Source organism: Mustela erminea, chromosome 17 (genome assembly GCF_009829155.1).
Source record: "Mustela erminea isolate mMusErm1 chromosome 17, mMusErm1.Pri, whole genome shotgun sequence".
Lineage (NCBI taxonomy): Eukaryota > Metazoa > Chordata > Mammalia > Carnivora > Mustelidae > Mustela > Mustela erminea.
The window spans coordinates 56,173,341-56,197,310 of NC_045630.1; the positions used below are offsets into that span (position 1 = coordinate 56,173,341).

General features: G+C 39.5%; 1 protein-coding gene across 16 annotated transcripts in view; it reads right to left on the reverse strand.

Moving 5' to 3' along the window:
* ESRRG (estrogen related receptor gamma) overlaps positions 1 to 23,970 on the reverse strand; it is a 624,049-nt gene that overhangs the window by 216,283 nt on the left and 383,796 nt on the right. The window contains exon 1 of one of the 16 annotated variants that reach the window (XM_032317727.1): positions 15,039 to 15,252. The exons of 14 other annotated variants lie outside the window; for them this stretch is intronic. In XM_032317727.1, the coding sequence (XP_032173618.1) occupies positions 15,039 to 15,094 (56 nt within the window). In that variant the 5' untranslated portion in view covers positions 15,095 to 15,252. Of the gene's footprint in view, positions 1 to 15,034; positions 15,253 to 23,970 lie in introns of those variants that run through there. One more of the 16 variants, XM_032317741.1, reaches the window with a different exon arrangement.

A 23,970-nucleotide genomic window follows, 5' to 3' on the forward strand; every position in this document is an offset into this window, starting at 1 on the left:
GTGCCCAGGACAGTGCTTGTATAGAAATATTTGTGAATGAATGATCAAGAAAATGTAGTTTAATGCACTAAATGGATTACTTTAATGATTTTAAAAATTGCAAAACAATGCATGTAATCTTTTTCAATGCAACATGAAAAGTTACTATATCCAATCAATCTGACACCAGAGAGTTGGTTATGAAAAATACACTTCCCAAATCAATGTTAAACTAATATCTTTTAAACTTGACTTCATTAACTATTATTAAACTGTTGGCCCACAACCTAATTAATGTACACCACAGAGGGTATTTAATAATACTAAACAGAAGGGGATGGACATTTCTTAGAAAAAAACTCATTATAAGGCAAATGGCCGTAAGTTAACATTTAAAGACAGTAACTGTGGAAATAAAATGTGATTTTAGATTTACATATTTCATAATGATTGGGATATTCTCAGTGTATTCAATGTGTGTTAAGCCTGCCACAATTAAACAGGCAGACAATATTCCTTCTAAAATAAAAAGCAGCAAAGTCTCACCTAAAAATACCTGCTATTTTAAAAACAAAAAACAGTTAAGGATAAGCAAAGAGTGAAGAAATGCATAGGTAATTTTAACTTAAGTCCTGGATATAAAAGATCATAAAGGTAATGTATGTTACCTGTGACTCAATGTTACTCGAAGTGAATGATAATTGTGATTTTTAACATTTCAAAATTATCCTTCAGTAAAGTGTATGTGATAGTCTCGAACAGATCCATCTTATACAAGTATGTATAGCTGAACGTATTTTTACAGTGTTAGAAATCAGAGTAATGGCATTTCATATACACACAAAAACCCCCTACATTTGTTTTACACGTGTTGAAAGAATAGTTAAGGCATGTGTCTGTATATGCGTGTGTGTGTTTATGTATCTCTATATATAATACAATTTCTCTAACTGGTTGAATTATTTCCCAATTTCAGACCCCCTCCTGGATGTGGCCAACTCCTACAGCTCCACAAGACAAGTTAGTCATTAAATATAGATATCCAAATTTAAAAATTTTTAAATTTTATCCAAATATATAGTATATGTTATAATTGGCATAATTTAAAAAGAGAAATAGATTTTTAAGTGCCACTTTCCTTTTTCCTAAACAAAATATTGATAAAGTGACTCAAATGCCATAAGTTTGATGCAATGCCCAATTTGTTAAACACATGCAGCCTTCCCAAATTAACTATGATTTTTTTTTTTGCATGTGCCGGCTGGCTTTCTTCTTCATACGTAGGCATCACTAACTGAAAAACAGAATTGGGGGAGAGAGGGTACAATCTAAAGAAATTACTTCTTTTACTTTTTTGTGGTTTACCTCCCTAGGTGAAAAAGATAAATTAAGACACATCATTAAACACACACACACACACACACACACACACACACACAAATGGTAGGATAAACCAATGGCTAAAATCTTTGAGAGGCTGGAAACAGAGCACACTGAGTAACTATCAACTTGAATTAGTAAGGAAGGATAGTACCTCTGGATACTAACTGTAATCCTCGTGCAAGATTTAACCAGATCCCCCTGGTTCTGTTTTGTGTTTCCCCTCTGAAAGTCTAAGAAGCATTTTCTACCTAAGTTTTGAGTTTACAGTTTAAAAAAGCAAGAGAGAGAGAGAGAGAGAGAACAGGATTCCTTGCAGGCCTTCTCCCCACCTAAACAGAGCCATTTGCATAGTCCATTGAACACTGTTTAGTAAACACAGAGTGTAGGGACCACAGTGGCTTCTATCTTCCTGGCCTGCCGTCCTTTTAAAAGCAAGGCGGGGATTCTGTTTTTAGTACACACTCTGGTTCAGTGTTAATCCTGTTTTATGTTGTTCACACCTGCTGCTGACTAGCAGCCTGCTGATGGGCCGGGGCTCACGCTGCTGGGAGAAATCCCACTCCCGGAGGAGCCGGAGGAGCTGGACAAAAGCTACTGTACAGAGCTGCAAACAAAGCCTGACCAGGGACCAGGAGACGGGACAAGCTGACCCCGGCAAATCTTCCCTCCCGTTTGGCAGATAAGGTTCCCATGTCCCCCAAGTTTGCCACCCAACAATAAAGGCCACCGATTGCTCTTTTCTGAAGGAAACTGAACCCCATGGCCTTAGTTCTATTCCTCAGCTGTATATGTCTTTGGGTAAAATTAATGCCCACGCAGTAAAAACGAAAATGTCCTAATCAGGGGTCCACGTGAGCCACACTTTGTGTCCTTCCTGAAAGAATCTATCGCTGAAACCAACCTAAATATGAATTTAAAATGCCCTATGGCTAACCTCTCTTATCCTCGGATTTTACATCCAAAATGAATAGAGATAGAAAAGCGTACATTCTGCCATCAGTGGCCACTGAGTGACCAGGACAGTGACGTGGATGCTAAGACGCTCGCCCCAGGCTCCCACCCTGCACTGCATGTGCCTAATAGCAAACATCAAAAGGAATGACTTCTTTTTTGATCTTAGTACCAGCGATAAATCAAATTCAGTGCCACAGACAGGGGGGAAATTCGCTACTGAGGGAAAACCCCAAGACTGACGGAGGGACCAGTTGGAGGCATTCATTCGCTCAATCACGTTTCCAGTAAACGAAGCCCACCCTCCTTTGCTCCGAAACAAGATGTGAGTTGTCGTGCGCTTACCCAGAGCAAGAAAAACTGACCCAGTCCTGATATGACCCTAAGGCAGGAGGTGCTTTGGGCTGACATTGCCAGCAACGGCCCCGGAGCCCCTCTCTCCTACCTACAGACCCTGAGCCCAGGTCCCTTCTCTCTGGAAGCCAGACTCTGCCCACAGGTGAGCACAGAAAGCTCCCTTTTGGCCAGCACAGCAGAGCTCCAGGAAGAGCTGCACGTCCGGGGAGGGGGTGTCAGATGGGAACTCGGGGATCACTTTCTTACATGTCCCGGAGCACCTTTACTACTTGCAACAGCCAAAAAAGCATCATGGGCTCCACGGCCAAGCTGGGGAGTCCTGGGTCTGCCTAACCCTCAGTGGTGCACAGATTAAATGGAGCAGAGTTTTCATACTTCTCTGGGGGGAAGCAGGCAAAGTGCTACCTCGCATCTTAAGGCTCTGTTCATGAACAAACCTGAGGACGAGATGTTCGAGGTGTCGGCGTCTTTTCCCTGGTTTGTTTCTTATCTACCCTTAGCAGTGTCCTCTTTTTTGGAGGGTCAGCACTCGAGCTACTCCCTGGTCTGTACCACGCTCTTCCTCAGCTGAGGGAAAACGCACAGGGATTCTCCGAAGCAGCTTAGCTACCACAGGTGAGAAGCCAGGTAAATGCATACTTTTTCAGCATGTATAATACTGCATACTTGCGACCACTCCCAAGTCTTAAAGAAAACAAAAACTGTTCTTAAAAATGATCCTATGATATACTTGCCTTAACTGCAGACAGAATGCATGTGTCCCCCTAACCTGACACAGCCCATCATAAAATCAAATAAAACAATAACAGTTGTCGCTTTCAATCTGCTTACGTAATATGAGAAGTATAGGAATAAATTCAATTATTATGTTGAATCACAGGAAGATGCTGAGAGAGGACCACTTCTTGACCTACAAGAATGGCAATTTCATGTGGTTTCATGAAAACATAATTAGAATCCTATTACCTCACTTTCACACAAAAAAAGGGTGAAGTTTGTCGGGGAATTTCATGATCCCGAATTTGACTTCCCTCCTGATTCTCCCTCAGAATGCCACCTCTAATTTCATCTGGTTTTGTTTCATTATTATCAAAATGGGGACAATTTACCTAAGTATATTTCAAAACTCGACCCTGGGACGATGTGGGGTACTCAGGTCCTCGCAGTCAAGATGCCACTGGAAATCAAGTTTTGCACATTCGATGGTTCACATTTCCAGTGGAGCGTTTACTACAGGACTCACTTTTCTGAGAGGCAATCCCAGATAATAGAAGAGCCCACGCTTCCTTCCAAGCGCCGAGACCACGCCACCACGGAGTGTGATGGAAAAAATCTCATCCTTGACCCTTCACTTAAGGACTGGAACCATGGATGAGTTTCTTTCCCCCGGGTGACTTCTGAGTTTGCTCAGGACAGAAAGAACCCCGTGGACGAGCAGCAGTCGCAGCTCCGAGATCAAATGATACTGAGTGTTCCGCGTGGAGCGCCGGCGACAGGAGGGAAGCCCTCGGATCAGAAGGAAAAGCAGCAGCCGCGACAGCCGCTGTACGCATGATCAAGGGGTTCAAGGGGTTCGCCGTGCAGTTGCCTTGCAGCGGGGCTCCGGAGAACGCCCACTTCTGAGCAAAGTTAAGACCACCTTATTTTGATTATAGTGCTTTCCTCGGGCAGGAATTTTTATTTCGGCCTGAATCTTAAACCATTACATTTCCAGTGATGCATTTTTATGTTTACAATTGACATCTTCATAAAAGAATGAAACCTTTGAGCAACAGCTCTAAAGCATGAAGGTTGCCTGCAGTAAGTACTTAAATTATTTTACACCTAAATGGAGCTCAGTTGTTTTTAGTTAAAATTTAATAAACCTTAAACTGATGACCTTTCTTCCACAGAAAGGCCCAGAGTTGCAAAAACGAACTTTCCAGTGAAATATATTTTAAGGAACTAGTGCTGAACAAAGGGCTATTTAAAGCTGAACGCTTTGTCAATTTATCAGCCTGTGAACATTCTGTTCCCGAATCTCCCGCTGCTGCTGAATGTATAGAACACTGGTGCCTTGCTTAATCGAATACTATTGATTCGAGTGTGTCACAGTGATCTCATTGAGAGTAATCAATAGTAATCCAAAATCAATCAATCTGCTCTTGCACTATCATTTATCAAATCTGAATACACCAAATTATTTGTAGGCGTCAAATTACAAAGAAGAGAAGATGGTTTAGCTGGGAAAGTTAATGGTTTATATTAAGAGCAAAACCAATATCTCTCTCTTTGTCAGGGGAGGTGCTTTAAAATGGGCTGTGGCTTGGACAAATACATTTATCTGCTCATTAAAGCATCCTAAATTTATAATTAATCTCATTCCATTCCGGCGGGGGGAGGGGTGCAAAAACAAGTTTTCTTATATAGGACTTTGCTGGTTCAGCACAAGTGACATCAACGTCCACATGCCCTAACTTACTGAACAACAGCACGCAAGCATTTTTACAAGTCTGATAAGCTAAGTTTCAAATGCCTGTCACCCCTCTGCTGGAAAACAAGGGGACTCGATTGACACAGGACATAACTGCATCTTCTAACATCAGAAATGATGTTTAATAGAACTGGATTGGGAAAAGGCATACTTAATTTCTCCAGAGAATGTACAGCCTAGATGCACCTGCTTATCGAAGAAGCTGCTGGTGATGCTGAAGGTTCCTTTATCAACATATTCACCTGTAATTTAGTCAAGGTAATAAATCCTGCTATTCATTATGCACACTCAAAAGCAGCCCTACTATTTAACTTGAATGAAAAAAGGCACAGAGTGTCTAAAACATTTACTTTTGCTAATGTAAAAGTGTTGGCATTTTACTTCATTCCCGATAAGCTGGTGCCAGTAGCAGAGTGATTATTCTTTTCTTATTCAAAGCCTATCAGCATTTCGAAAAGCTCTCTCAATCTTATCAGGTGTATGAACAGCACAGTTACTGAAAACAGTTTGTACTGCTCCTCTCTCTTTCTGCCAAGCTATCTGATAAACCCCCAACTAACTAACTGTATTTACACACAATCATACAGAAGTTGTATCCTCCACGCCCTGTAGCCAGACTCCAGGCTGCCACGGATTTTTGTGCTGGGACATTAACTTAACAAAAATGTCAGCAGTGAGTACCCCAAACTGACAACAATCAAGAAAACACCATAAAAGCGCTCAACTAGAATGGACAACAAACAGAAACAAAGGAAAACAAATATGAAAAGTTGAAGGCAAGCCCTTTGGAATTCAAGAGGGGGTTAGAATATACTGTGTATGCAAATACGGATGAATCTCACGTACTTACCTTTAATCAAAGTAAATGATCCCTTAGCAAAACAGATGAATAGAAACAGACATTTTCAAAGAAAGTATCGCTGCCATGGAGGGGGTTGAGGGAAGTTTCTTAGAGCAGTGCAGGGATTTTTCCCACCTCTCAGATTATCTCAGTGTGGACGAAGAGAGGTTCATTACATAAGCAAAGTAAGACAATAGACAATATCACCGAACTTACCCCATAAACTGAAGACAAGATAGAAAGCAAGGCTGTCACATATGGTGACCACATTCTCAGGACAGATTTTCCAATCATTACAACCCTCATAAATGCTCTAGACATTAAAGTTTTGTTCACTATAAGGAAATAAAAAAAAAATAAAAAAAATACAATTTGAGTGTATAACCTCTTTATATTTTTCTCATACTTCAGACTTAACCAACTGAACAGTTCCATATAAAGGTATGAGGAACGAATCATCATCACCCAGGCCAACCTGAGCAAGTGATCTGCTCTCCATTTCTATCTATTAAAAAATGCTTAGACCAGTTCATGGTTCACACGAATTGAGAGACACACCTAATCATTGATGGGAAGGTCTTTGGAGCATGAAAGACAACAATGACATTTATAGAACATAAGAGAAATCTAAAATGTACTTGAACAACTGAATCATAAATTTCTGACCCTGGGAAAGAATCTCTGCTTGGGCTCCTATGCATAAATTAGCCATTTGTTCCTCACCTCCTTGTGCTGAATGGCTAGGAGAAGACAGAAAAAGGCGGCTACATGCTCCCACCTGAGCCCAACTCCTGATTCTGTCTAGACTCCAAGACCAGAACGGGTCTCTCCTTAGATGTGTAGAGCAGTGCGAGGTATAAGCCAAGTGTGGAGTTCAGTACAATTCAGCTGATGGTTGCTTTTCCAGCTGGGACACTATGATCCCACGACTGATGAGGCAGGTCTCATGTAAGTCTACGGATAAAGGGATGCTTCTGTCATCTACTGGACCCAGCACCAACTGTATACAGTTACTTCCTCATAGAAAAAAAAGACACGAGTCTCATCAACCATATGTACCTTTCCCTTTCCTGGGTCATGAACAATGGGTTGCAAACATAATATTCCTCCTTAAAATATCTGATCTGTTTTAATAGATTAGTGATGCTGAACAAAGCATTGTCAGAGGATTCCTTCATTTATGGGAAAATGAAGCTAATTTAACGCAGCCAGCTTACATTTTTGGAGAAGTTCAAGTTCTGTGATAATTTGGAATTACGGAGGGCAAAGGGCAATTGATTAAAGAGCCTCATATCTGAATACTTTTCTCTAGACAAGTACCTTGGTCTCTATAATTTTTCATATTACTTGTTATTTTTGCTAACTATGGATATGATTTTAGACACTTTTCAAAGTAAAATAAATTCTTACAACTATAAAATGTAAATATAATAACTGCCTTGAAAAGAATACCTTTTAAAACATTTCAGTTCACATTGTAAGCATTAAAAGTGAGCATTTATTTAACGTGCCTTTTGTTTAAATTCTCAAAAGCCATTATAAATAAGCAAAATCTTCCTAGGATCGATGAAAAATTCAGTTTTTCATGTGCGAGGGAACCATCCTGACCATGGAAGGGAAAAAAAGTTACCATGCATCTGCCTATTTTCTGTGCACAAGTTCTTTTTCAAATTTCATTTTTCTTTTTGCATTTTGAATAAGCCATACGAAAAGAACGCCCAAGACTTTTATCTTCCTCAGAAAATGTATGCAAAGTGCAACAAAAAGAGATGTCCCTTGTTAAAGATGGATTGCCCATGCTCCTTCCGATTCTCCACTTCTTAAAGTCTTTATTTACTTCACACTCAGGAGCAACGGAGGTTCACCACTTCAGAGACTTTTAAAACAATAAATCCCTTTGTTACTTCCAAGAGAGTAGAAAGATTTGACCACGTTTAAGTTATCCTCCCCCACTCTTGTTTTTTTTTTTTTTTTTTTTTTTTCTGGTACAAAACTCATTATTGTCTGTGCTGTCTGTATTCCCACAGAGTTTTAAAGAGAAGTAGGCAAGCAGGCTGGTTTTCAATACACTTCTACTAGCCATCAATCTCTGATATGATAGGAGAATTTATCGGTAGCTTCCCTTTTATTTAGTACCATCTTAACCAATTGTTTGTGGAGAAGGTGTATGATGAAGCAAAGTTAAATTGACACATCTGTGATATGCCTGACAGCCTTCAGTATGCCTAGTATTAATTTGTTTTCTTTGGCTAGGTAAGTACTGCCAAGGCATATTACACATAATGTGTACTTCCAATCAAAATGATGAAAAGTATATATGCAATTCTGTGTCACTCTCAGCAGTATGAGAAAGCACAGAAGAACGTATAGGACAAAGACTGCCTTTTAAAATTAAACATAAATTTACTTTGAAGTTCATTTTTTTTTTTTTAAACAACGTAATCTAATCTTAGGTAGGCTCTCCATGAGTTTCACACTTGAAGCAGTAAAGAGATTTTAAGTGCCAAAGCTACAGCCATAGGTTGCATTTCTGACGGCCAGGGCTGGGTATTGCTTATCTCTATTCAAAGGCACACACAGGTCCATGCCAGTATACTGAAGTGCACTCCGATGGACCAGTGAGAAGTCATTTTATTTAAAACTGCACCTTTTCTTTGAATGCTTTGCCTTAGTGAGTTCTCTTCCAAATATACATTTGTTGCCATAAACTGAGATGGCATGGCACCTGAAGAAATCAAAAGCATAATCAAATCACAAAAAGCAAGTTTCCTCCAAACATTCAAAAAATTTCTTTCAATAAAAAGGGGACTGATACATGCATGGGCACACATGTGCCTACGAACACGTACACGCACGCACACCACCACTACCGCAAAATCTAAATCCTTTCAATTTTATGGTTTTGTATAACTGACTAGAAAATACATTCGGAAAATAATGAGAAAGAGTGTCCAAATCAGAGAAAAAGAAACACCTGGCACTTCTGTCAAGAAAAAAGTAGAGAGGAAAGATGTGTTTGCTAAAAAACTCTGAATGGAAATTATTTTTAGTAGCTGAGGTTTCCTAGATCTTGGAAAACAGAAGTCTGAAATGAACTTGAGACAAGAATGAGATGCCAGGTAAATCCTTCAAAAGGCAAAGGCTGTCACTTATCACCCTCAAATAATAAAGAAGCTAGCTCTGATGTGATGCACTGGCAGAAAGAAACAGTAGGATGTAAAAGAAGAGAGAAAGAAACATCAAATTTGTTTAAGTGCTATACATACAAGTAAAGATAGGAAATGAATCCAGGAATTTAAACCAGAATATAAATAAGAATAAGAAGTACAGCACAAAGAGCAGCTGGCTCAGTGTTCTTTCTCAACACTCATTCAGATTTACTAAGCAAAATCACAGATCTCTAAACTTACCCCTTCGAGTAAAATTCAAAAATTCCGAAATCTGTGATGTACTTTAGAGAAACAGAACACTTACTAGCCTTCTATATTTGCTTTCAGGGGAAAAAAGGAAAAAAAAGTGAGGAAATGACATACTTATGTAATATAGATAAATAAAATTCCTATTGATGCATTTCTCTGAGAGCTATCGTGTTTACATTCAGATATATTTGTCAGGCCCTTGAATTAAAAAAAAAAAAAGAATGTAGCCAAGAGCTGATTCAAAACTGTATCTTGGACTTGGGCCCAAACCATTAAATGATGCATTTAATATTAGTAGCTTATTTCCTATTTTACAAATCATTTATGATTACCAGCTTTTGAATTTAGGAAGGATAGCAGTTAAAAATTCATAAAATCAGAAACAAATCGAGTTCTCAGGTTACCTGTTAACCTGTCTTTCTGTATAGTTAAACCCATTCAGTTGAAAATCAGACGTGGCAAATACCTGAAACACGAATTTCAGGTTAAAATCATGCCTGGCACATTGAACTGGCAACTAATCGATCTGAAAAATACCTGAGATTCCCTTTATTATATAAACGTAATGAGCACTGTTAGCAGCCTACCTCTTCCCAGGGAGGTACATATTTCACGTGCATCTATACACGCAAACACACACGTGTGTGTATTCTACGGACTGCTCTGGATTTTAAAGTACGATGTGTGTCCTGACGTATGTGTAATAGTCCAGACCATGCATATCCATATACACATGGCGGTGAAAATCATCAACAGCAAAGCATACGAAATGCACTGAGGAGAAGAGAAGCGGCAGAGACGCCTGGTGTCCCCCCTGCACTATCAAATACACACATAAGTATGATTGGAGAAAGAGAACCTAAATATTTCACTGTCAGAGAACGTCGCAAACTGCAATTCATTTCTATCTCATGTGCTTTGGGACAATGACAATTTAATACAAGGCCCGTGGATGTAAAAGAGATAAAAACTGAACAAACTGGGCCAGTGTAATCAAAGATTTTCTCCAGAGAGCTGGCGAGGGCCAGAGCTCATATGCACTTAGAACAGATCAACGTTGTATTGTTTCTCTCTTCCATGACTTTGCTATGAAGCAAAATTCCAAGCCAAGCTTAGCTACTGCAATGACTTGAAAGTCCTATTGAAATACCTCCGATGCTCTTCTCTATTTCCAAATGCTTCAGAGGTGGCTCTAAAAAGTTTATTTGATATTAACTGGTTTCACAGAAATCATTGCCATTAATTGCCACTTGTCTGACCAAGTACCAAACATGGACACAGATCTGAATCTTTTTTATGAAATCCTAGAAGCCAAACCTTCCGTGCTGTACAGCACTTTAAAAGTAAAACAAAGAAATTTTTTTTTTTTTTTTTAGTCACTAGGCTAAAACAAATGTTGAGGAATTTTTCACAAGTGATACGGACTTGAGACCGGGCATTATGCCTACCTCCCAAAAGAAAGGTCTCTTCTTTGTCTGTAGATCTTCCTGGAGTAAGGTATTGTGAAAGTATTGTTAAATAGACTCATAGAGAAGTTACCTGCCCTCTTTGATGAATAGCACCATATATCTAAAATTAATTGCAAAAGTATGGCCCAGCTAATGAGATGGTCCTTATCTTTTCTCAGCACAGGAAGCACAAGTATTTTTCTGCTGGCTCGATATTTTATAAAAAATGCCTAAAGTGTTATTAACTAAGTAAAAATCTGATTCAAAGACCTCAAAGACCCAAATTATCATAAATTCTAAAACCTGGAAAACCTGGAGTTAAACCTGATTTCCAATATTATTTCCTTTTTAAACCTTAATTTATTTTCTTTTTGACTTTGAAAAGAAAACCAAAGGGGGGAAAAAAAATCTTTTCTCCAGCTTCTATGAGCATTTTTAAAAACAGAATTACAATACCCTTTTTAATAAGATGATCAATATATATTACAGGTCAGATTAAATCAAAGAAATATATCAAAGGCCATCAATTTAGAATTCAAAAAAAAAAAAAGGAAGAACAATGATACCTTATTGGGGGGAAAACACTGGAAAAATGATCATCCATGCAAGAGAATTAATGGATATCCACAAGGGCTTTGCTAATAACATGGGTTAATTACCGCTGCAACACACAAGGCTCAGTAAATAAAGCAGCAGTGCCATAAACACATTAAGATGAGAAACCATCACCATAAGAACCAGCCAACACCATCACCCTTGCCTCTACTCAGGAAAGGGAAAGCTGTTTTCCAGCCCTTTCTGTCAAAAGGAGGATTTCTAAACTTAACCACCAAATGTTTATAAGGTAATCCATAAATCTACTGACACAAAGGGCTGGTGAAACATGGGGTGCCCATCATTTACGCACCACTCCTATCCCACATTTATTCCATTAACTCAGGAACACTTATTTTTGCTTACTCGAAGGAGAAAATCACATGTTACGTAATACACACTGTCTGGCAATCTTGACTATCTATAGTTTGGGATATGTACAATGGCTATGAAATTTTCAGAAAAATAGAATTAATCTGTTCACTTTAGTGCAGGGATGGGCAAGGTTACAAGATTCTGCCGCTCAAGAACACTCACCCCTCAAGTGCATTAGTTGTCACTTCCAGCAATTTACAAAGAAATCATCTGAAAACCCCACCTACACCACCTACCTTTAAGGCTGCAGGTGTTTTCAACAGATTTACAGAGAAGAAACAGGAGGAAAAGTAATATGAGCTCTAAGTCTGGAGTTTAGGTGTTCTTTCTTAGAAAAATAAACTTAAAGTGTCTGTACATAGTTTTCAAATAATATCACATCTAAAGTGATTTAGGCAAGCTCCTTTTTCTAAAAAAAAAAAAAATGTATCCGCTCAGAGTTAGGCTTGCTGCTGTTGTGGTTACTGTACAAATCTCTTCTTCCTGCCTATTTTCATCTCATACATTTTGACATTACAGTATTACTTTTGGATAGTTGTGTTTCAATTTACATTTTGCTGTTAGTAAGGAGACACGAGGCCGAGGGAAAAAACAACAACAACAACAAACCGAGACACAGAAAGAGTGGACCGTACAAAATAAAACTTGCATAGCTCCAAAGAGGAATTTTAAAACACAAATCTGTTTCATTTGCAATGTTGGGATTTCAATGATCAGGCTGAATTTACTAAACTGTTCCCTCCTCGCCTTGCCTGTTTTGGAGTGTTTCAATTGCCTTTCCTTCTTCCAACAGCTGTGACAACTGTTAAAACAGTCAGTAAAATTAAGTCCGCTCTATAATCCTGTAGTCAATGTTACATTTTAATCAGAGGTTGAAAGGGATTCATGTGATGAGCACAGTCATTTAGAATGATTAGACGGACACATATGTCAAAATGAGCAGATATATTATTTTCATCTATTTATGCTATCAGTTATTACTGCTATTAAATGTGAAGCAAGCTCTCAAGTATTATGTCCTTTAATGTGCTGGCACATTTCCTAAAATAAAAAAAAACACATAGTTATAGGTTAACATTTTAGGCTCTCCTAATGGTGGTCAATAAATTGTACGCATCTTTTTAACAGCCTCCAAAACAGAAATTGGCTAATATTTTCCTCTGAAACTGCATAACTCTGGTTTCATTTCTATGTATACACACACGTGATAGGGTTTAACCCAGTACAATTACTATGAATATTAATAGCATGTATAAATTCTGTGGTTTATTAATTGAGACAGAGAGGCAGATGCGTTGCTTAGCATTAGATCTTTCTGTCTGTCCAGTGAACCACGTAACCATCAGAACTGCATCCAGACAATAAATCTGTATTTTTTTAAAGATGACTTTTAATTGAGCCAAAAAGAAAGCTAGTTTGAATCTTGCGCCAAAGCCAAAAGGACATGTGCCCTGATTTCATTTAAATGCATCTGCTTTAAGAGGCTTATCTAAACTAATTATTCAAATTAGCTATAAGAAGTTAAATTCAAGAAAACTACTTTAAAAAGAAGCCTCTGGGGGATTTTTAAAGTTTGTTTTATTTATTTACCGAAGAAAGTTCAGAATCTGGGTGAGCGTGGATAAAGCCTTCTCCCTGACAGGAAGACATTTACACCCTCCAGTTCTACGACCCCTGGTGCACTAACCTTCAAGCCCCACTTGAGTGGGCAGTCCTACCTTTGTTTATTTCTCATTTTTATTTTCACACAATTTAAGGTTGTTTCTGGCCGTGAGTCTGTCGAACCGGATGCAACCTTGCCAGCTTTCGGTCCCTTCTACGCCCATCTCTTGGAGAATAGCCCTTGCGCGAGTGTGTATGTGAGTGTGAGAGAGCGTGTGTGTGGGGGCACGTGCAAGCGTGCGGAGACAGGTCCACACACACTCGCACCCCTACACACACGAGCAGCCACTGACAGTGCGAGTCACTTTTCATCTCTTACTTAATTACAAAGCAATGCAATACGCAGTCACAAAGGACAGCTAGTGGACATCTACCTATAATGCACTGCCTCCTCGTCGAGAGTTTCAGATTTTCTTCACAATCTGTAGAGAGATGTGTGCCAAGAGCACTCTTTTCAGAATTATAACAGTTGGTATTACTGTAATGTGGAAGCAGAGCGGTATAACCGACTCAACAGAGAGATGATCCAGGGACAGGTCTCAGGGTAGACGAATATGTTATCTTAACAGTGGGCTGAAATTAAGTTTATGACTTACTCATCTACACAAGAATGCCTAATTGACTTGTCTTGCCCCATCCACTTCTTCCCCACCTTTAATGTTCCAAAGATATAGATACCAATATATACACACATACACGCACAAATCCATGTGCATAAAGATATATACACACATAGACGCACAAATCCATGTGCATAAAGATATTCATGAATCCGAATTAAACTGCACCTAAGAACAAAAGTACTTTTCCCTATTTTCTGGACGTGATCCATGACACAAATCCACAATCTCAATGTTGTCTGTTCAAGGGGAAATTTTAAAAGTCACTACTGTTTCTTCTTTAGTTTTTTTTTTTTCCTCCCCTTAAATATTTATAATGTGTGAAAATCTCATGTTACTTAATGGACTGATTTGTCAGTTAAGTGCTGACTTAACGCTAACCATGCAAATAACATTATTCTAGCCCTGAATGGCACAGGGCTAGTTTTTAAATTGTTCTCTGAAGGAGAATTAGTAAATGTGCAATTTTGCCTCTAACTCTGCGCGGTAAGAAATGACAGGGAGCTGAAAATATCTGTCAAACTGCAAATACATAAGAGGCACTCAATAGTATAAATCATTTTGAATATTGTATTTTAAAACATCTTTCCTTGGGAAAATGGGTCCTAGTAAAAGATGCATTTTAACAGTTCACTAAGCATTTGTGCCAAGTGCCTATTCTTAGCACCTGAATAAGAAGTGACTGTCACACAGCTGTTTTACTGACAGTCACTGAGCTTTGCCTCAAAGGTAACATTGTAGTCAGAGAACAATTCTCGACTTACTGAATTAGGAGATCACCCTCAACACAAAAGGCACAAGACAGACACAAACAAGCCCTCGTGCACACATCGTACCCAGGGCATTACCTGAATCCGTGTGCAAAGATACACTGTGCCCACCCCCGCACACGCACCCCCACGGCGAGTTTTAAAAAGGAAAGAAAAAGGTACCTACTCTTCCTCGTAGTGCAGGGAAAAAGATTCAGGCAGGCAAAGTTCTACCGAATCCATGTGCGACCGGCAACCATTATTCGTGCTCCCCAGCTATAAATCAAAGTTTCCTTGACAGAGCACAGTGCAATTAACACAAATGTTCTCCTAGTGACAAGCCTATAGGCACAGCCAGTTGGGACCAAAGCTCTCACACTCTCCTAATCAAGGACTTAAAGCCCCGATTGGAGCTTATTAATATGAAGTAGGGCTTTACATATGCAGTCCCACCGGCCCAGCCGCGCAGCCGATTGGGGGGCGTCTGCCCAATCAGGAGGGAGGCGACGGGAGGCTGCGGGCGGCGAGCGCGGCCGGGCAGGTAGGCAGGGCGCGGGGAGCCGCGGGGACTGGGCTCCGCCAGCGGCCGGGGACAGGGCGCGGGGACCCGCAGCGGCGATCGAGAGGCTCCCGGGAGGCACCGTGCGTTCGCTTCTCGGTCTGTCTTTCTCCCTCGTTCTGGGAAGCTACACAAGAAACCCAACTAACTTAACTCTCTAGGCACTGGAGGGATTTGTCTCGGGCGTCCAACCCGAGCCCCATTTTGCCTGGAGAAGAAGAACCCACGCACACTCTCGGTGCCTTTGGGAGAGGATTCTGCGGAAGGTAGAGAATGCATAAGTTTGTCCTGCCCGGGTCTGTGTTTCACACCCCCCGGGGGCGGCTGCTTCGGCAGTGGCCCACTTCCCTCCCCCGCGTTTATTCGTAATCGCGTCTTTTCCTGGTTCCCTGCTCCATACTGGGCATTGGAAAAAATCAAAGACCGTCTTCTAAATTGTTCGGGCGTGGGAGCCCCAGGGAGGGTCCTCCCGGAGGTGGAATGCAGTTTTGCACAACTACAGAAGAGGAAACAGTGCTTCCGTCCAAACTGAGAGGATGCCGATGCAAATTATGTGTGTAAACATTTCTTTACGTGCGGTCTCTCTCCATACAGATACACAAGGCATAGCTTTTTCAAAGCAAAGGTAAACAACTCTAGGACAAATTGGCTTCTCCAGTTACAGGGGTGGGGGTCTGAGGGCTGTAGGGGAAATAGTACATTAAATCCATCTCAGTGCATTTTGACAAAATACAGACTGCGTTTCCTCTCCACCCCCCCCCACCTCCCCTCGGCCTGGAGAGCATTACTACACCGTGCACTAAGTGTTCTTAATCACATACTTATTTCAATACAAGCTTCCAAACTGGAAGGCAAATACAAATGTATATGATTTTATCCAATACATCAGTTTCCAAATGAAATGCAGTGTACATATTTGTTTCTATACATAACACACCCTGAATGCTTTAAAAAAAAAAAAATCAACGCAGAAACATTTTGTAAATCATCACACAGTCTGGCCATTATAAGGAATAGTTTCAAAGAGATAACAATTTAGGCAAACTAAGAATTCTCAATCAAAACCAATTTTTTTTTTAAGGATGTAAGAAGAGAAGGTTATTTTCCCTTCAATAATGTAGAATGTGTTCTTAGTTTTCATATAACAAAGAGTTTTCTTAGGTCCTACTTGGAACTACAGGCTCTTTTATACTAGCAAATATATTGGAATAGATGCTAGCTATTGATGGCAAACTACTCCCTTATGGACAGTAGAAGACCCACAAATTTGATGTAATTCAGCTCTACTGGTACCAACCTTTTGCATCTAAAGTGTTCCACGATATAAATAGTATAATCTTTGAGATCAAAATAAATTAGTTCAGATATTCAGTGTGTGTTGAAGTCACTAAATCAGAACTCAACTCTCTCTCAACCCTTTCAGATTTTCTAGGTCTTTAAAAAAGCAAAAACACTAAAATAGAGCAGCCACATTAAAATTCAGAATGTAAAAATGACAGACCTGATTTGTCCCCCCATAGAAGAAAGCAATTTTCCTGCCATGTATTTGACCATATCTAAGATATGGGTCTGATTCCTTTTATTTGTGGTCTAAATTCTTGCAAGTTTTTAGATGAGAACTCACATAGCAAAAACTGTGCCTGAGAATAGTGTATAAAAGCAGGTAGTAAAAGCTTAATTACCAGTAGCATTATGCTGTCTATATTGTTAAATGTGAACTCTGCAATTAAGATGTAAATTTGGTTGTGAGCAGTGAATTAAAAGAGCTTTGAGATGTAGAAGAAAATCCAAGCATTCTACAGACACCATCTCCCAAAAAAAAGGATTGTCTATTCAACCTAAAGTGAGACATGTAATCATTTTATAATTAAAAATAATAAATAAAGAGGTATTTGGAATAGAAACATGATTTTTCCAAAATAGAATTAAAGAAATATGGAAGCTAATACAGCATCAGAATGAAAGAAAACATCTTTAGTTCAAAGATTATGATCTACATTTCTGAACACTAAAATTCCCAGGGTAATTAATAGATCCACTTGTATACATTTTTAAACAACGTCCCCAAAACAGAGTTCCTTTTTAATTTTTTTCTAAAGACACTTAAAAAAATAATAATTTTATGTACTCGACCCACCTTAAAGCACTCAATACATTCAAATTTTGCACCTGTGCAGAATCCCGCACTGTATTCAGTTTCTTTGCATTATCATGCTGTGACAGAACCTGTTTATTACTCCTTTGAAATGGCCTTTTAAAGACAAGATTTGTAGTCAATTATTTACCGATGGACCTTAAATCACCACATTTCATAGGAGTCATCGTTTACTTCCCAGAATTTTCTTACTTCCTTTTGGGTACTGATTTGCCCCATTAGGAACCACTGGATCTCATTGGTATATATTTTTGACATGTTTAGACTCTTCCGTGTGTCAGTCTCTTCTGTGTTCACAGAGACACAAGTACAAACAGACAGCGCATCGTCCCCACTGATCTCTCACTAACCATATTTCATCAGTGCAAGGTACAGTGTCCACTGAGCTAGCTGCTTTCTGAACGACCAGAAATAAACCAGTGTATATACATACACGGATCTGTATGTTCCCTTTGAGATCAGAGTGTCACCTTTGCAAGTCAAGGACCTAAGATTACACGGACTGTCTTGAATCCAGTTTAACCAATTTGAAATTTAAAATAACATCTACTGCACTAAACCTGCAAGACAGCTTCCAGAATATTTCATAAACACGCAGCTTAGTCAGCTCCAGAATCTTCCCTAGCCACAGTTTTCTCACCTTGAAGGAGGAAACAGTGGATAATCACGGGAAATACACACATCATGAGCAATACTGAGCATACATCTTTTAGAATCTCAACAACAAAGGATACTGGGGAAAAAATGAAACAAACAAATTAAACAGCCTCGACTAAACACATATTGCTAATCAGTCAATACACTTCACAATCTTACCACAAGGAGTCTACCCAAAGCAGGAAAAAAAATGGGACTAAATGAAAGAACCTCTTAGGACTATTTCACATGGAATATTAATCAATTAGTTAATATCCATCTATTATGCACCAGGCTGTGGGCCCATGCATAGTTTCAATCTCTTTTTCCTTAAACAATGCAGTCACAAATACCCACACAACTTCATCCTCAGGCCCTAACTCCTGCACAGACACCAGCAGAAAATATACTTCATTTCCATTTGAAAGAACGGAATGGCAACAAGCAAAACTCAAGTGCAAACAACACGTAGCTTCCTGTTTACTGTACTGGAAATTTTACTGTATTTTAGTCAGAATCCTTTCCTAAAACATTCGAACAGTGAATTCTTATGCTGCTAAGAGATGATGAGAAATGTTTCATCTTGCCATTATTGCATATTAACAGCTACTTTTAGTTCCCATCTTCCTTTTGTGAAAATTAACAGGACTAATCTGTCTTAAAATGCTTCTAGTTGTCACACTATTTTTGAAGCAAATTTTATTTTATATTGCACATCTGTCATTTGTTAAATATTTAAAACTCAACAAGGCATAACAAATTTAGATTTTCCGATTGCTTTCTAACCTACCTTTGTGGATCTTTCCTCAAGACCAGAAACCCTTAAAAAAGCTCTTTAACTCTTTGAACCATCTTCCCTGCTGTCTTTGATAGCTTGTGTATAGTATAATGTGCCATAATGCAAAAAGCAAGTCAAGACTATTATAAACTATTATCTTTAACTCTAAAAGAAAAGCCACAGACGAACATCCCTGCAAAAAAGAATCCTGCTGGGCAAACCGGAGGCTTAGACACCAGGATCCCTTCTGCATCCTCTGATGACCTGGGTGGCCCCGAGCAGGTCACCTCATGTACCTACCCCTCTTTTCCTCATCTGTGCATTGGGATTGCTTTTATGCTTTAAACCTGCTTAAGAACACACCTTTCCCAGTGGGAACGTGACGACTACTTTCAGACTCAGTATGACTACTTTCCTCTCTATCGCCACCAAATCTCCATCAATTCATCATACCTCATCTTCTGCTGCCTTTCATTTCTAGGGCACAGGCTTTGATATTTAAATTATTGTCTCGATTGGCAAGAAGCAATCATTTCGACTGAAAGTGATCACTTCCACAGAAGCACTAATAAAAACCTCGCCTTTTGACAAACCTCTTGTCCTATAAATCCATCCCAGTCCCAAATTACCAAGTCCATGTAAAAAGCCCATTCTCTGGGGAGCAATTACCTCACCTCTATAACACACCAAAACCTCTTTTCTCAGGGTTTGTGACAGTGGGGGTGGGGAGAGTGGGAATCAAAGGAAGACAGAGAAGGTAACAGAGACAATTCGGTTTCTGTTTAATTAATTTAGGATTATTTCACTTTCATTTCATCAAGCTAATAAGATACATGGTAAAATATCAGGCAAGATTAAGTTATAAACTATAGTAGCTCCAATGGGAAAAGCAACTTGAGTTACACTGTATTTCCAACATAGGTACCCTGGTGAATTACTAGATGCATTTTCTAGTATCCTATGAGCTTCCTATAACCTGTGTGGCATATATTTACAGAGCAATAGTTAACATTTTGAGATTATACGTTAATAAGTGAGTTGCAGTTATATTCTTTCCTGAATGTTAAGCACCATGAGCTAAATGCAGAAAACATTCAAGGTCAATGTCCCGTTTTAGACCTTTTCAGGCAGCTGTAATATTATGATAATCAAGCTTAAAATATTCCTATAGAAAGAGTAAATTAGCCTTTTCACTTGAAAGATGATTATGATAAACAATAAACCTAAGAGAGGACAAAATCCCTATTTTTAAAAGCCATAAATTGTTGACTCAATCATGTGTGTGATAGTGTTGTCCAAAATAAAGGGTAGCTTAACTCTGAGAGGAAGGGGGAGGGGTAGGGGAGAGTAGTGGAGACAGAGAGGGAGGGGGAAGTGGAACAAATATGACAGATTTTAGAATAAGCAACACTTGCTTTGATACTAGCAAAATGATCAAATTGTCCATCTTAAACACCCCATTCAACATCTATTCAAAGTTAAAAATGCATCGGGCCAAGAAACATCAAAACACACAAAGTATGTTTTTTCCTAAGTTAGAGGACTCTTGGACTCTATTTGAAAGTTCTCTTTTCCTATTGTTCCCTTTAACCCTTTCATCCAAATTTTCAAAGGACCACTGGGCAGGGTGGGGGGGGTGCTGTTAAGTGAGCCCTGCAGCATCTGGTGTCCATATAAACAGGCTTAGAGCAATTACTTTTTTTTTTTTTTAATGTTAGAACTGTCTGACACACTCTTCTAAGCTTCTTTCTTATAAATGAGCACATTTGATAAAAATCTGCTCTCCCCAAGCAAGGCAAATTAATGAGGGGTGCTTGTCTGTCATGCCTGGCCGAAGTCAGGAGATGGTGGAAGGTGTCCGTCCCTGGGAAGGTCTCACAGGCAGCTCTGCAGTCAACCTTGGGCTCCTGTTCCAATTACAAAGGATGAGGCTTTGGCCTAGGGTCACGCCACAGATCTAACTCTCAGTTTCCTTTGCTATTAAGTGGGAATAACAATAAGAACAATCTTGTAAAACTGTTACGGGGATGCACTCCATTTACAGTAATTTAGCACCGGGTCTGGTCCTAGTTGGGGGTGGTGGGGACAGACCACCTGACCCAGTGGGCCAAGACCTTCTGACTTGTGCCAGCTGTCCTAGCTTAATAATTTACAGTTTCTCTCCTTACACTCTCCAGAGTACCCCAGTTTGGATAAGAAACTTTACTGCCATTGTTCACACAGTGAGCCTCCCATAAATGTTAGCCATGCTGTTTTTAAATCTTACTAAATGAAAGAAAAAAATTTAAAGAAATGGCATTATCCGTTCATTTGGCCTTCATCTTTGGCAAGGAGTTCAAGGTGCTTCATGCAGAAAAGGAAACGAAGTGTTAAAGTATTCCCCCCCCCCGCCCCCCGTGAACACAGTGGTCCTGTTTGCCCTAAGAGGATACGGGCTGCTCGCTAGAATACTGCCACGCACATATAGGCTCAGGATAATGAGAAGGGACGAAAGATGTCCCCCATGCAGCCAACCACTGTGTTCATGCATGAGTGTGAAGAAGACAGATTTGGAAATGTTCGATGATTCCGCTGACTCTCCAGACCATTCCATTGTCCTCTGTTTACCAAAAAGAAGGGGACAGAGACATTGCTCCTGGTCCTTTTCTCTTCCTTTAAGGCTTTCTTCCACAACCCTCTTCCCCAGCAGTTCAGTGAATAATGCAGTTGATTTTATTACTATCCCGAGCACAAGCTCATTCACCCAGGAGAGACTTTGATCAGATATCTCAAGAACTCAACTTCTTCACAAGGCTTTGCTCTTGTTACACTGAACGGCCACTAATCCAGGGCAAAGTCTGGGCAACGGGGAATTATGGACAGGGAAGGGCCACGGGCATGGTGAGTCCAACCTGGCCACCTTATAGGTGAGGAAACTGAGGCCCAGAGTGGTTAAGAGTCTTAACCCAAGTTTCACACTCAGGTCGTAGAAAAGCTCATATTAGAAAAGATTACCTGTCTCCTCTCCCCAGCGCTTACTTAGTAACAAGCTACTCATGTTCATCTCCTAGTTGTTGATAATATACCAGTGCATGGTACTCCAGCAGAGACACGAGTGCTCTGGGGGCAAAGGTCCCAAGGAAGAGACAAGGGACATCAGATCCCAAGAGATAAATACCCAAGAGTATATACCAAACTGTCCGTTACTTTCTCCAAAAGCCTAGAAAGATAAAGAGTCACATATTTAAAACGAAGTAGAGATGAACTGACAGACAGGAATTCGCTCTCTCTTCTCCCCAGGGAATTAGGTGTACTCTTTTTTTTTTTCTTTTTTTAAGATTTTATTTATTTATGTGAGAGACAGAGAATGACAGAATGGCAGAGGAGACGGTCAGAGGGAGAAGCAGACTCCCTGCTGAGCAGGGAGCCGGATATGGGGCTGTGGGACTCCATTCTGGGACTCCAGGATCATGACCTGAGCTGAAGGCAGTCGCTTAACCAACGGAGCCACCCAAGCACCCGAGGTGTCCTTTCATAAACACAGTTTGACGATCATTTCATTTCGGGATCTGGGTTTTATGACGTGGCCCCTCCCTTCCCCACCTTAACCTCTCCCTCACTGTCATCTGTGAAACTGAGGGGTTCCTCAGAGCCAGCAAGGGCCCTCGGTAAGTAGTCCTGTCAATGTTACAGAAAAATACAGGAAGATGTCTTGAATGAATGAAGTGACGACATATGTTAATATTCGGTGTCTTGCTGCCATATGTAAAGATTATAATTTGGTTCAATTATTAGAGCACTATAGGGAATTTTAAGAAATACAATTTTATATAAATATATAAAATATATTTATGTGTGTGTGTATATCTATATATATTTATATCTTTCTATATATAAAAGAAGTCAGTGGAAAGGAAGGAGCTAATAGAAAAAGACAAAAAAGAAGAAAAAAATGAGAGGACAAGGTCCACCATTCTGAGCTGCTCCAGCCCTTCTAGACCAGTTAGTTTTCTGAGAGATCCCTTTCTTCCTCCTCTTCCTACTTTCGTTTTCCAAATATTCATAGTGACTAAGTGTGAGATAATGAAAAATAATACTTATTATTAAAACAATGCTGCCATGTCAGTACCTAAATCTATACCCCTCACCTGGCTAACATGAAAACGTTTTCCCATTTAACCTGACAGCTTTTGAAAATCACCATATCCCAGACATGTCCTGAAAATAAATGCTTTTCTTATAAAAGCATTCAAAGATGGCGCTTGTATACAACATAAAAATTTCTCTATTAAGGATTCGGGGTTTCCTTGCTTAAATGTTGACAAAGCTCCCATGAAGTATGGCCACAGAGTTCCATTTCTTCGTGCCATTATGGAACGGCACTGAATACTGAAACACTTTCAGAAAGGAGGTGGATTTCTCTTCTTATGGGAGAGGAAGAAGGGACTTAATTAATCAGCAGAAAAAGACAAAGGTCTTGCCTTTAGGCCACTCTCTTTCTCTCTTAATGCCTGTAATTCTTTAACCAAGTCCTGCATATTTTGTTGGTGGTTTCATTCCAAGACCGAGACACTGATGAGAACACATCACATCAGGGAGAGACCAAAAAAAAAAAAAAAAAAAAAAAAAAAAAAATATATATATATATATATATATATATATATAGCAACAAAGAATTCCTTCCTCATTTTCCTGGTAGATTAAAATAACAGGAATGGGGAAAAAAAGAAAATAAAAAATAAAGTAACAATTATGGTGATGCACTAGGGGACCTGGGGACAATAGTCACTCTGAAACCCTGGGGTCTTAGCTCACCTGTGGTTTGTCACTAAACACACAGCTATTTGTGTCAGCAGCTTTATCCAATCAAACTCTGTGTTACAGAAAAGCAAATAACATAATTAAAGATCTCACTTTTTTTTTTAATAGTTCAGTTACCACTTGAATTAGAACATTAAATAAATCAAAGCCAATTTTCATCAGTGAGAAAAGAAAAGAAACAGATTAATTCA